Genomic DNA, 13,271 nt, shown 5'->3' on the forward strand with positions numbered 1-13,271 from the left:
TCTTGGTTTTTTGAGCTTAACTTCCTGAAATTGGCTGCACTTTCTGCTTTTAGTCAGTCATGTAAAAATTCATAGTATTTTAAGAAGTGAAATGAAAAAGGAGCTTGCTTATAAATAAACTTCATTTATTTCTATGTTTGTACTATAAATAAATCTTTTAAACTTCACTACTGAATTTCAGAAGTTGTAGTGAAGGCACAGAGCCTATTACTTTTTGATTGCTTAAAAGACTGCTTGTAGAGTGGGCTTTTTTTAGTCTTTATATTCAATTAAATTCCATTACAAACGATTTATATGCATCTTCTTTCACATCTGTGATGTACAAGAGAAATCAAACCGTAAGAGGAAATAGTGAGAAGGAAGAGTGTTTCAGCTACAGTGATGAATTTCGATGAGCCCATGGTGTTTTTATTCAAAAAGAAAAGGAAAAAAAAAAGCTACTGTGCCAGTATGCCTTAGAACTTTTGAGGCCTTCAACACATCTTGCAAACCAGTGGTTTGCTACTTAAATCTGTCATGCTCATGCATTTGATATCATGAGCTACGCTATGTGTAATTTCTCAGTGTTAGCAGCCTAGGGGCTTTATAATTGCTTTGCTGAGCAGGGAGTTAGAGGTAACATCATCCCCACCGTAAGACGAGAGGCCTTTCAGAACCACTCTGGAAGGCAGTGAGGGAAGAAGGAAGACTGGTTAAGGAACGCTGTTCTTTCTGAGCAGTCTTAATTTCCTTTGCGGCAGTCTGTCATTGGGATAGATGATCACTTTGCACCCAGATGTTTCATTGTGCTCCTTGGGGAGATAAGCCACGACTTCACCTTTGTAACTGTATGTGTTTGGGGAGGAAGGAATTGCATTTCTTACAGCAGCTCTTTGCTCAGAAAGCAGAATTCTAAAGGAACTGATTTGGTGTTGATGTTGGGCAGAATGTATGCATTAGGCTTGAATAGAAATTGGGGATTACTTCATGACAATAATTTCTGTGTATTAATCTGTCTGGATTTTCACTTGAATCCTTCCCTTATGCAATCTTCTTGTATTTGTGTGTAGTTCTTAATTCAGTGAGGCAGAATGCACGCCAGCTTTTCTTTCGGATGAGAACTGAAGGAGTGGTCTTGCAAAACAAAACCACCTAGGTAGTTGTTCAGACGATGTTCCCCGTTCAAGACCTCCTGATAAAACCGTTTCTGAGGAAGGGATACTAGCCTCAATGCAAGGTCCTTGTTAGAGAAGTTAAGTACAATGTAATATGAAAACTAACAATCCCCCAAAATACCAACTTCTTTAACTGTTACAAGAGACTTCATGTAGAAGTCTTAATACCATTTCTGAATGCCTGTGAAGTGCAAGCTTAGCCTTCTCACGTCTTGCCCTCTCCAATCTACGTGTTTGAAACAATCTCTGTTTAAATGAGCAAAAACCAGAAGAAAAAAAAATTTGAACAGTAATGTAGTTGTACCTCTGAACAGTTTATGAAAGACTTCCTTCCTTTCCCTCCTGTGATAACTTCACATCTGGAAAGGTGAGCCAGAGGGTGTACTTTTTATTATCCTCTGCAGTCTGCCCTCTTCCTGTATTTTAAGTGCTTGTAGCGTATATACTAAAAACAGATTACTGTTACAACTTAATTCTTTGTACTATTTTACCTCCAGTGTACTTCCCAAGCTACTGTCATATTAGTGTATGGCTTCTCTGTGTCCAAGTACAGTAATCGGGTGGGAAATGTAGAGATTCCCCACGGTTCAGGGTGGTTCCTCTCCTTCAGCTCCATCCACAGCACTGAAGCTTTGAATCTGACGCTGTCTTCAGGAAATTTTTACCGTGTTGTATCACCTTAGAGCTAATATAGGACTGGTGGGTTCAGCAATCTGTCTTTAGTTTGTGTTTCTGTTTAATGGCCTCTGGATTATTAAATAAAATAATTTCTACTAATAATTGATCTTTGACCTTCCTGTCATCTTTCGTCAGAATCTGTCCCTTTCCAGATCAGTTTATATACGTTCATGACAGAGTCGGTTCCAATGGCTGTACCAAGGCGTGCTGATAGCACGTGAAGCATAAGGTTATGATGCTTTACATTTAATGGATTTTTTTCTTCCATAAGTGTTTGTAACGTTTTGCATTCTCTAAAGCCAGTGAAATGGGTCTTCAAAGATAAGTGAGATAAGTTCTTTATCTATAAAGATAATAATCACTGGCAGCAGAGTGTCTAAGGATTTTTCCAGAAATGGCATGGCCCTTATCATACGCCTGTCCTTGGTGGGTGAAGGATTCTTTCTTCCTTTCAATAGGGTATATTCAGCGGGCTCTGTAACAGAAAACGTAGGGACATGCTTAAAATGCGATGGAACTTTTTTAGTTCAAGTTGTCATTGTCAGGATCAGCTGCTTTGCCTTGACAAAGAGAACAAAAATCTGCATCTACCCAAGCAAGATCAACTCGTCACGGTTGTTTTGGTGAGAGCAACCATGTCAGTCAAGGAATTCAAGAGATGACTGAAGCAGCGGAGGACCTCTTAAACTTCTAATTATGTATTATTCCAGCAATACCATCTTTCCCCAAGCCTGAATACATGTCTAAGGAAGGCTTCTAAAAATTCTGCTGGGGGGCAACTTAAGAGCACTGGCTAAGGGACTCATGGCTCAATGCACAGGACTTCTAGATCAGTGTGGTATGCTTCTTGCTTTTAGTTACTGGGGGACTTAAATTCTTAAGACTTGTGCACTGAAGGAATTTTAATTAAAAAAATCTTAATTGATTTGCAAGTGGGATTGTAAGGCTTTTCTGTCATGTTAGCTTATTGATTATTTCTCTTAGACTTGGCAGTTACGATGTTTCACTTCAGAATTGCTATTATTAGTAATCATTTCAATACCTGGATCTTTTCAATAGCAGAATTTTGTGAAATTTAGGTTAGTGTCTATCACGCATTCTTGATCTGAAAACTGGATTTGTGGATTTTACAGAATCCAGTTTTAAGGGAGATGAGGTTTGCTTACTCAAATTAACTTCCAAAAAGATAGCCGACAAAATTTGCTGTCAACTTCTACGGCTAGTAAAAGGTAACAAAAGAACCTAACAATTTGATAAATTATTATATAATTGAATTGTACAAAAGTATGTTTTAATTTATATTCATTTGCTACCACAAACAAAGTTAAGGTATGTCTTATGGGCAGATCAGTTTCAACAAACTCAAATACCTTTATGGAAGCACAAATACAAAATACTGTTTATTGGCCTATTTTTATTATGTATCTTAAAATTCGACAAGCTGATGCTGAAGCTTAGTATGTGTTTTATTGTATTGCGTAGCAATCAATCTAGTTGTTTACTAGGATGGTTCAGAGCTAAGGAGGTCAATGAAATAGGCAGACTGGGTAGTATTACTTGGGCTCTATTTGCAGCTTTGTTCATCAACCTCCTACATATTTGGAGCTTTGGAACCTTTAGTTTTTGTCAGAAGTGTGTTTCTAGTAAATTTGCAGGTGCCAGAGGTAATCTGTAAGAAAAATTACATCATCTGATTTCATGCACTTGCTGACAAAAGAATTTGAAAAATACATTTGTCAATTCTTCAAAAATTTCATTCATCACTTTTTCCGAAGTAGCTGTAGTCTTTGATCTGCAGTCTTACCCTCTCATCATCAGAATGTAGCAAATCATTTAAATAAATGGATTTTAATATTGGAACTGTCCAGAGTATAGAGTTGTCATGCAAAAGTGGCCAAGCTCACAAAATGAAATAAATCCAGGCGGCTTTTAGCGGCTGAACACCGTTGCATTTTATTCATTAGTATTTGAGGCGTTTTACAAGCCTAGTTCAGGATTTCTCTTCCTAACTACTTCCAGTGAAAGGTTTTATCTCAGTAAACTTTACTCTAAGCACAATCAGAATCTTGTCTTCATCCGACCGTTGTATACCCTTTAACCCCCACCCCTATGCATGGCTTTAATAAAACAGAGAAAATTGACTTCTCCTTCATCAAATCCGAGGTCTACCAGTATTTCGTAACATTAATGGTGTTACAGTAGTGTAGTAGACCGAGTCCGTGAATGGGCTGAATTAACTGACGCGTGGGCTGTGGCAGTGTGTGGTCCTTCAGTATTTTGTTTCTTACTGTATTACATAATCAATATTTATTTTCCTTTTTAGGGTGTTAGCTTAGCGAGTCCAGCCCAGCTGAAGCACAGCACTGGCATTTCTCTTCCTCCGTTCTGAGAACTGGGCGCAGTTGGGTTACCGGTCGATCTGATCGTGTCTGGCGCGTGGCACCAACTGAAGGCCCTTGTACATATGAATGCCTGAATATACAGGTCTTCCTGCTGGCGATGGGAAGGACTGGTTGCCTCAGTTTGTTTGTATGAGACTTTAAAGATGTGTTAAGGAGCTAATTTTGATTTATTGGGAAGATAAAATTAAGAACTACTTTAAGTCAAAGCACTATATTGAGGCAGATATAAACAGACCTAAAATACAGACTTGGTTCTTTTTGAAGAATCATTCTGTTTTTTTAACTGATAATGTATACAGAAGAATGGTTTCCTAATTTAATTAGTATAGAAAACTTGTCCTGATGGAGTTGGCTTGTATGTAATTTATCTAATCAGGCCCAAAGTAATCTTTAAATTTGCGCTATTTTTTGGATTATAATTTCTTTTTCCCCACGAGGTCATCATTTAGCACTTGTGGGCTCATTTCCAACAGCACCCCATTAAAACTGAATTTCTGAGGTACATAATTTTCATTAGATTTCCTAAAAGATGTATTAAATAAAATTAGATTTAGTTGTATTCTTGGCTCCTCATGTCAATAGGACTTCTTGGGGAATTAGACTGTAGCTCAGAGGTGGTGTTTAAGCATTACTTCTCAGTCTAAATGTTTGGCTACTTGCTAGTCCTGTCATGCTGACGCTACCATTTACTTTTGCTCCTTAAATGCCTTGGAGTAGCTTGCTTGCCAAATGCACTTGGTGATTCTGTATTGTGTTGATGTGAACTCTAACAACCTTCAAGTGGAGATTTAAACACAAAACGCTTCAAGTATTGGGCAGCCTGACAGAAAACCTGCCAAATTATAGTGAAATGTGCTCCAGATATGTGCAGGTTTGTACCTGTAGAAGAGTTGTGTGTTGGCAATTAAAACTCTCCAAGATCTGTCCCTGGTACGTTACACCAAGAACAGGGAGAGTGAGACTGTGCAAAACTGGAAATTTAGGTGTCGAGTCCTGCCTTGTGTGTGTTTCTTACTTAGCTTTACAAAGCAGGGAAAAACCAGGCTCTCTTGAAGACATAAAATACACTGGGATACAGTGCTCTTATTTACAGGAGATATACCAGAACATTATTTCTTGGTGTTATTAATAACGTGTGTAATGCATTTGTTCGTTGGACAGAATTAAGTGCAGAGCGGAGAGGTTTGCTGTGTATTTTCAAATTGGGCATTGTATGATGGTCAGGATGTGTAATGAAGGGGTTTTTTTAATGGTGGTTTTTAATGTGCTTATGTGATGAGGCAAATATTTGTAATTAAGTACATAAGAAATGACTCAGTGGTTTAGGCTTGTGGCTCATCTAGCACATCGTGCTGTCTGCTGCAATGGCAGAGTCCATTTAGAGAAAGCGCAAGCATCTGGCCACTTCTTGCGGTAGACTCCTGTCGTAGGCGGCCGCCTGCAGCTATTGTACTAAAGATACTCAAGGGCACATGCCTGCCTAGTCCTTTCAACATCTTTTCATGTGCCTGCTGTTAGGAGCTTAATTCCTTTTTGAACTTGATGGTACGTTCCTGCTTACCTCCTCTGGTGGCATTAAGTTCCAAGGGTTAACTACGTTTAAACTAATCTCCTGCTATTTTCACTGCATGCTCCCTTACTTGAGGGGTCGTTTGGGGATTTGGTGAATAACAGTTTTACATTCCTTACCCACCTCCTTCATAACTCTTTAAATTTCAACCATATCCCTCTTCCACTTTCTTCCCTCCGAAGAATTTTAGCCTTGATCTTTCCTCAAATGGTAGCAACGCTGTTCTCGTAAATGAGTTGTTCTCTAAAACCTTCTACAGCATCACTCTATTTTCCCTTCAGATATAAGGACAAAAACTGCACGCATTACTCATAAAACATGGGCACACCCAAGTTTCTGTAGTGGCTAAATAACGTCCTTGGTCTAGGGCCCCTCCTGAAGTTCATGCAAGTTTTATAAGCTTTTGGCTGCCCCTGCACACTGATCTTCAGAGTCCTTGTGCTGCAAAGCATAGACTGAAGTTTTTCTGAGCAAGGTGTTTTTCTGTACAGTAAGGACCTAGAATAAACAGATAAGGAAAGAGACAAAATGAGGCAGTAGCATTTGTACAACTTAAAATTACAGTTTTCTGGCTAAATGCATACTGAAAGGAGTATTTTGGCAAAATTTTTCTTCCTGAATTTTGCGAGGCCATTGCACACAAAGGTAATGGTTTTATCTCTTCAGGCAGTTGTAACAGTAAAGTAAAAAAGGTGGTTGAATAGGGATCTGATTTGAGTTGAGAGCTGACTGGTTTCTATTAGTAACAGAGAAATGTCTACTTAAAGGCTGAAGAGGAGGATAGGATCTTCTGCTGAAGGATAGTTTCAGTATCAGTTGGGTTTATTTGTTCTTGCAGTGTTGGCAAATTACTTAGTTCATAGAGAAAACTATATAAAAAATTTGCAGCTTGAGACTTACGACTTCCGTAGTACTGTGGCCCCTGGTTTTGTACTCTTTCCACAGTTGTCAGAGATGGCTGTTCTTCAGGTTCATTTTTTCATCTTGGTGTATTTATATAGGAGCTTAATGTACGTCAAGTGACATTATCTACTAATAAAGATAAATACGGAGTCCGGCTGAGAGCAGAACCCGATCACATGGTGCTTGGGAAGCGTTTGAAAGGTGCATTTAAGCTTGTCATGGCTGCAATCAAAGAGCTGAAGAGTGAGCAGCTGGAGGAATTCCAGGAGACAGGTATGTAGTGGTAGAAACCTCTGAACAATGGCAACGTTGACCAGAAAAAGAAGATCCAAAATCCTTTGGCTCATCAGAAAAAAATTAAGCAATTGCTCTTGATCTGTCTAAATTAATCAAGCATTTGCAGGGACAGATGCAAGAGTATCCTTCTGTGGGCTTAGGGAAACTTAAGGCCTACTTCCCAGTTATAATCCCTATTAGATTTTATCTTACTGAGAATAGGACAAAAATTGTTTTTATTATTTTGCTGACAGTAGATTAGAAGTGGCCGTGTATACTAATCTTACACTGTTCTCCTGTTTAAGTGCTATTGTAAGGCAAAATGAAGTAGAGAGTAAACTGTTCTGTAAGACTGAATCAAATTTGAACTATGTGCAATCATTTATATTCTAAAAGCATTGCTTCAGTTCCAGATTTACCGGTGGGTGTGAAGTTTCCAGCTGTATCTGTTCAGTTAACTGCTTGAATGTGAATTTCGATTTAGTTGAAAGTATACAGGTTACTTCTAAGTTTTATTCCGTTCCATTCAAATGGTGCACAGACAGTTGCTGAAGCGTCTGTGTTTGAGGGAGTTCTGCTGCCTGTTGACGTGCTTGTATGGAAAATCTGAATGTGGGATAGTTCATGTTCCTTACTAGTGCTTAATTGCTGTTTAAATGTATTGCAAATACATTGCGTTTCATGTCTTTGAAGATTGATCTTAAGCTTATTGACTTAACAAATTTTTTTCCGCTCTGATTGTAAGAGATGCTCTTCATCTGCCAATTCTGCAGGCACCATTGTTGTAGAAGGACACGAACTCCATGAGGAAGATCTTCGTCTCATGTATACCTTTGATCAGATTGCAGGAGGATCTGCCCAGTTTGAGGCACATTCTGATGCTCAGGTATTTTATTGGTTATTTCTTACTTTTTTTGATTTAGGAGAGAGTTTCTATAGAAGTAATATGAAAATGGTGAGGTGAAAGCTGGGGTGGTTTTGTTTGTTCAGTTAGTTCAACAAATTCCAGGAGCCTGTCTTCTGAATTTTGGCAATGTTAAAGTACTCTCTTCAACAAGGTATTTTGTAAGTGAGGAGCTCTGTAAAAATGTACCTGAGCTTCTGAGTGAGTCAATACTAGCTTGTTTCAAGCTCGTTACCATTCAGCTGTCTTCTGTGCATCACCTCAGGTTTTAGTTCTGCTAGATGTTACCCCAGACCAGTCCATGGTGGATGAAGGAGTTGCCCGGGAAGTCATTAATCGCATCCAGAAGCTTCGCAAAAAGGTTAGGAAGCAATGGTTTGGAACAAGACATTTTAATTTACTTTTAAGCAATCTTTGGGCAATATGCAGCAGAAACTGACCTTTGTAATTAAACATGAAGCCCTGTATCATTTACTGCTAATACATAGCTTTCTGATCGGACGTAAATGATTACAAATAACTATTTTCATTTTGAATTTCCATATTACTAGGTAGCTGGAGTTGAACAACGAGCTTGCTACACATCATCCACAGTGAATTAACTAATTTATTTATTTATTTTACTGAGCCCCTCTTGTTTTCTGTCTTCAGCCACGTAGCAATGGTTCGGTCCCGGTTACGCAGCTCTCAGGCCAGCCTGCCTCCTGCCAAGTATTACGTTCTGTTCCGTCTCAGTTCTGGTCCCGTCAGCTGGGCTGGTGAAGCTGAGACATCTGAGCCTAGGACTGCTAAAAGAAACAAACTCATGTCTTAGCAAATTGCAGGAGGCATTTCTGGCACCGATTTGTATACCTACATTAATGATTCTGCTCTGAATTGTTCTCATCATACATACAAATGATGCTGAACTTATGTTAAAGCACTTTGAACCAATGTAACTTCCTTTTTTCTACAATACTAATCCAGAAGGAGCTGCACTCAGTATCTCCATTTTGTGTCAAGAAAGCATGGTCACCATGGAGGTGATGATAAGTAGAAAAAGCCTTTAATCTGGAAAGGACATTAAGTAATATTTAACTCGGTACAGAGAATTCTAAAGATTTCAGAGCCTGCAAGTTTAAAAAAAAAACCCACAAAACAAAACAGTCCCCTGTCCCTTCATGCACTCACGCATTGCAAACATGGACCATTGTTCTATGATATATGTAGGGTTTTTCTACTTGACTAACTTGGTGGCAATGCGCTAGAATTTGCATCTTTTTCAGATTTATGCCTGAAGAAATCTTGCAGGAGCTCTAAATGATGTGTAGAGAAAACTTTAATGGGACATCTTTTTGGGAAAAGATATCTGTACAGTTAAGACTGCATGCATCTTCAGAATAAGACTGAAAGATGACAAATTTGTACCAAAACAGTTTTTATATATATATAAAATATATACTAAAAAAACCTGTGTAGATTTATATCTGTATAAAATAAAAACAGCAAGGAATGTGGCCATGAAAAGAAAACTCTCTCATAAGTTACTGGATGATTTAAATTTACTTCTGTAAGGACGTAAAATCATAATTTATTTTCACTTAAATCAATATCAAAATACTTAATCTTGCCTAATAATTAACATGATGCTAATGTGCCTTTATTCTGTCACTCTTTCATTCCCACTGCTATTATAAAAGCATACATGTAATAAAACCCACAGATTCCGGATCTGCAGTAACTATTAGCGGCATTAGGGCAGTCATTATTTTTAGCAGATTTTAGAAATAAAGTTTTCTTGGTGCTGCTATTTTTCTTCCTTGAAACCATTTTCTTACTGAAGCAGAATTTTGCTCTAATTCAGCTTTAATAAGCGTACCATTCAAATTAATTGCTCTTTTTCTGAAGTATATGTTAGTATGTGAGATGTGGCAGAACTAGTGTGAAAAACCTGGTCACCACCTTCCAAAACAATCCCAAAATGTCTTGGAGACTGTTGGGTGTTAAGAAAATGTCACTGATTGAGCAATTGTTCAGTAACGAGCCGAGGGTTTAATTTCAGGCTAGCAGGATGTGTAAATGCCAGTAAAATTTTCGTGCATCAAGAAAAGCATTTTAATAAATTTGGTAGACTTTCAGTTCACCAAGGAGAAGAGCTGGTAAATGAATTTGGAAGCAAGACATTTTGAGTAAGGTACACTACTTGGTCTTTATATTTTAAAGAAAAACTCCATGTTTCAAGCCTCTTTTTTGCCCTTCTGATAGACGAATTGTTTTATTCTATATCTCTTGTGGAAACTTTTAACAGATGTCTGGTGAATATCTTTCTAAGATATTTTTTTCTTTAACTTAACAAGTACCCTTCTTTTAGTTTGTATATGTGGAAGTCTTCTTGCTGTCATTAATAGTACATTTGGTGTATCCTACAGCGAAATCTGGTTCCTACAGATGAGATTACAGTGTACTACAGATCACATCCAGAAGGTGACTACCTGGATACTGTCATTAAGGAACATACAGATTTCATTTTTGCAACAATAAAGGCTGCCCTGAAGCCTTACCCGGTGCCTACCTCAAAAGAAGTTCTCATCCAGGAAACAACCCAAGTAAGAAGGAAAAAGCATTGATGGCATAGTTCATTGTTTGTCTGCTTTTAACAGAACAAAGTGCTTCAATTACAGAAAAGTTGCATGTCAATATTTATTTGTGGGATATAGTGGATATTGTTTCATATTTTAAAAATTTCCATATTAGTCTTTTTGGTTTAAAAAAGAAAATAGTTGAGCTCTGTATGTGTAGTATTTTTGAAAATGAAGCTGCTTGGGTACCAAAATAAGTATCTTAGGTAGTCATTTGTGTAAGCTTACAGTTATGTGTGCATTATTTAGACAGCAAAAATATTGTTGCTCTGATTTCTTCAAGTTAATATGCTTTTGTATTAGAAATGTTTTCCTCTGAGGCTAAATTTTGCCTTTTGGCTTAAGATCAACTTCAGTTATTAATGTTTGAGGATGCTTGTTTTTTCTCCCCCGTATTGCTGAAGTTCAGTCTTTTGTAACAATGCAGTTTCGCAGATTGGCTTATTCTTTCAGCAGCAGATTTGAACTATTTTCTTTGTTTTCTTTGACTGTTTTGAGAATACTTTTGCCATGGTTTTATTCAAACTTACTATATTCAAAAGGCATTCTTAGCAGAATTTTGGATGAAACATTCTTCAATCTAAATGTCATGCTAGACCAGAGAGACAAGAACTTATGATATATCAGACTTAAAACTTGATTTACAGAATGGCTTGGAGGGGTCTGAGAATAGTTGAAAGGAAAGAGCATATTTTATCCATCTTAAAAACAGTATGTGTAAGGAAATGTTTTAGACTTATTAATTACACTTGTGAAGTTGCACAGGTTTGAAACAAAGCTCTGTTTGGCCTTTTTCAAAACTATTAGTTTAATTTAGTGATAAACATAGGGAAAAACACTACATAAAAGTGGAGAATATTATGGTTGAGAAATGGGTGAAAATATTTTGCTATTTCTTCTAGGTACTTATTTGATTGGGATGCTGCTGATGGACAGTTTGATGTTAAGTCTACATCAAATCTGAATTAGAATGTGAAAGCAGCTGGAAAAATATGTGGAGTGCTGGGAAATACTTGTCTGGATGCCTGCCTCTGAAATTGCCTAGTACATGAGCTTTAACGTTGGTCGCTGTGTCTTTCCGTGAAAGCTTTCATGCCTGTCTGAGTGTGGTTCCCCCCACTATTATTTTTCTGTTTTCTAAATTTTAATTTAGCAGATTCTAGTGAAGAAAATAATTGTGGAAAGCTGAAAGATTGGATTAGTTTTAAATAATGCTGTTTACGTAAAGACGAAATCTTGCCCTGACAGAAGGTGCTGGTTATTATGGATACCATTGATAGCTGTTGTCTGGATGGCAGCAAAAACCAGACATCTGTTCAGTTTTGGCAATGATGAGCGAGTATGTAAACCAGAGAGAGGAGGTTTGTGGCTATGCATTTGCACAAATGTCGGATTTCAGACTGCGTAAACCTAAAAAATTATAGCTGACATAAGGCTATATAAGATAGATAGTTCTGTCTGGCTATTGCAGTTGATGACTAAGTTTATAGAACTGCAAGAATCTTGTAATGGTCATAGAGCTGAGAGTGCCTACCTGTCAGCTTGAAGTCTTGGGCGCGGAGGTTTTCTCAGATATAGCAGGGAGTTATTGCAAGTCGTGTGTACCGAAGCTATACAGTTTATGGATGGTAAAGGGAGGCAAAGAAAAATTTCGTAAGTGAATGCAGAGTTGTTTGTTGTTGTTTTACTTTAAGGAGTCTCAATCACTACAAAGTACCTCCCTACGGAGTTAATCTGTGGTCTTTGCCGCGTGGGTTGCCTTCTGCACGTTTAGATGGTTACTGTGCTTACGGACTTGCTGCGCCTCTGAATTGTTAGTCAGGTACTCAGACTTCAAAACAGAGATTGCAGAGAGAAACAGATGACTGAGATTTCAGTGCAACTGTAAAGACTTCCTTGGAAGTCGCGCTTCCTGGGACTGCGGAGATGGATTGCCTGGGGCGGCACGTGTTTGTCTCCGTACTCTGTTCTGCTGCAGCTAGCTTGTCACACTAAAGGCAGTGAATAAAAATACCTGAAATGAAAAAGCCCTTCTTTAGAAATCCTTTCAGTGTGGAAGCTTGGCCCTTTGTGGAGAGTTGAGGAGAGCTGCAGCTGTGTGCAATGAATTTGTAGTTTGGTGCAGCAGACATGGCTATCGTCAGTCGTCTTTATTAGTCGTAACTGCATTGCATTTTACACGAGCAGTTCCAGGCATGAAGACTATGAAGACGTGAATTCAAATTGAATTATGCATTGACTGTCTTCTGTTGGTGGGGGTTGATAAGCAGCATTGACATGGAAAATGCTTTACAGTGATGATTATGTAGATGATTATATAGATTTTTTTTTTTAGATATAAAAGCAGGTGCAAGTTAAAAGAATGAAGTTTGTAATTCCACATGTAAGTTCATAAGTAAACTGTGGCAGGATCATTGCACCAGGTTTCTGGAAGATATTAGAAGGAATAACAGGTCTGCATGATGTTGAATGTAAATGAAGACTGGGACAAAAATGAAATGTAGTCTCTTTTCTACAAGTATTTTGATTACGTTCAGGATCATTTATTTCTGTGAAATTATCCTGGATCAATTCTTGATACAAGGCTTTAGTTATGAACTCTTCTCCCGAAGACTTGCTCTGAGAGACAACAAAAAAATTCAGCAGTTGCTCAGACAATACTGTGAAAGCAAAGCAGCTGCTTGAAAAATGAATTTTTAATTGCTGGTAGAATTGGGTAAACACGAAATGAGATTTGCTGCTCCATAAGTGTCTTTCCCTGGTTTG

At 37.9% G+C, this 13,271-nt stretch overlaps 1 protein-coding gene across 2 annotated transcripts in view; it reads left to right on the forward strand.

Annotated features, from left to right (window-relative positions):
- The window catches only part of IARS1 (isoleucyl-tRNA synthetase 1), a 107,784-nt gene that overhangs the window by 80,849 nt on the left and 13,664 nt on the right, over positions 1-13,271 (forward strand). For both annotated transcript variants that reach the window (XM_075159340.1, XM_075159341.1), the window contains 4 exons: positions 6,806-6,980; positions 7,757-7,869; positions 8,153-8,248; positions 10,296-10,472. In XM_075159340.1, the coding sequence (XP_075015441.1) occupies positions 6,806-6,980; positions 7,757-7,869; positions 8,153-8,248; positions 10,296-10,472 (561 nt within the window). The remainder of the gene's footprint in view (positions 1-6,805; positions 6,981-7,756; positions 7,870-8,152; positions 8,249-10,295; positions 10,473-13,271) is intronic.

The sequence above is a fragment of the Calonectris borealis genome, chromosome 10, assembly GCF_964195595.1.
Source record: "Calonectris borealis chromosome 10, bCalBor7.hap1.2, whole genome shotgun sequence".
NCBI classification, from domain to species: domain Eukaryota; kingdom Metazoa; phylum Chordata; class Aves; order Procellariiformes; family Procellariidae; genus Calonectris; species Calonectris borealis.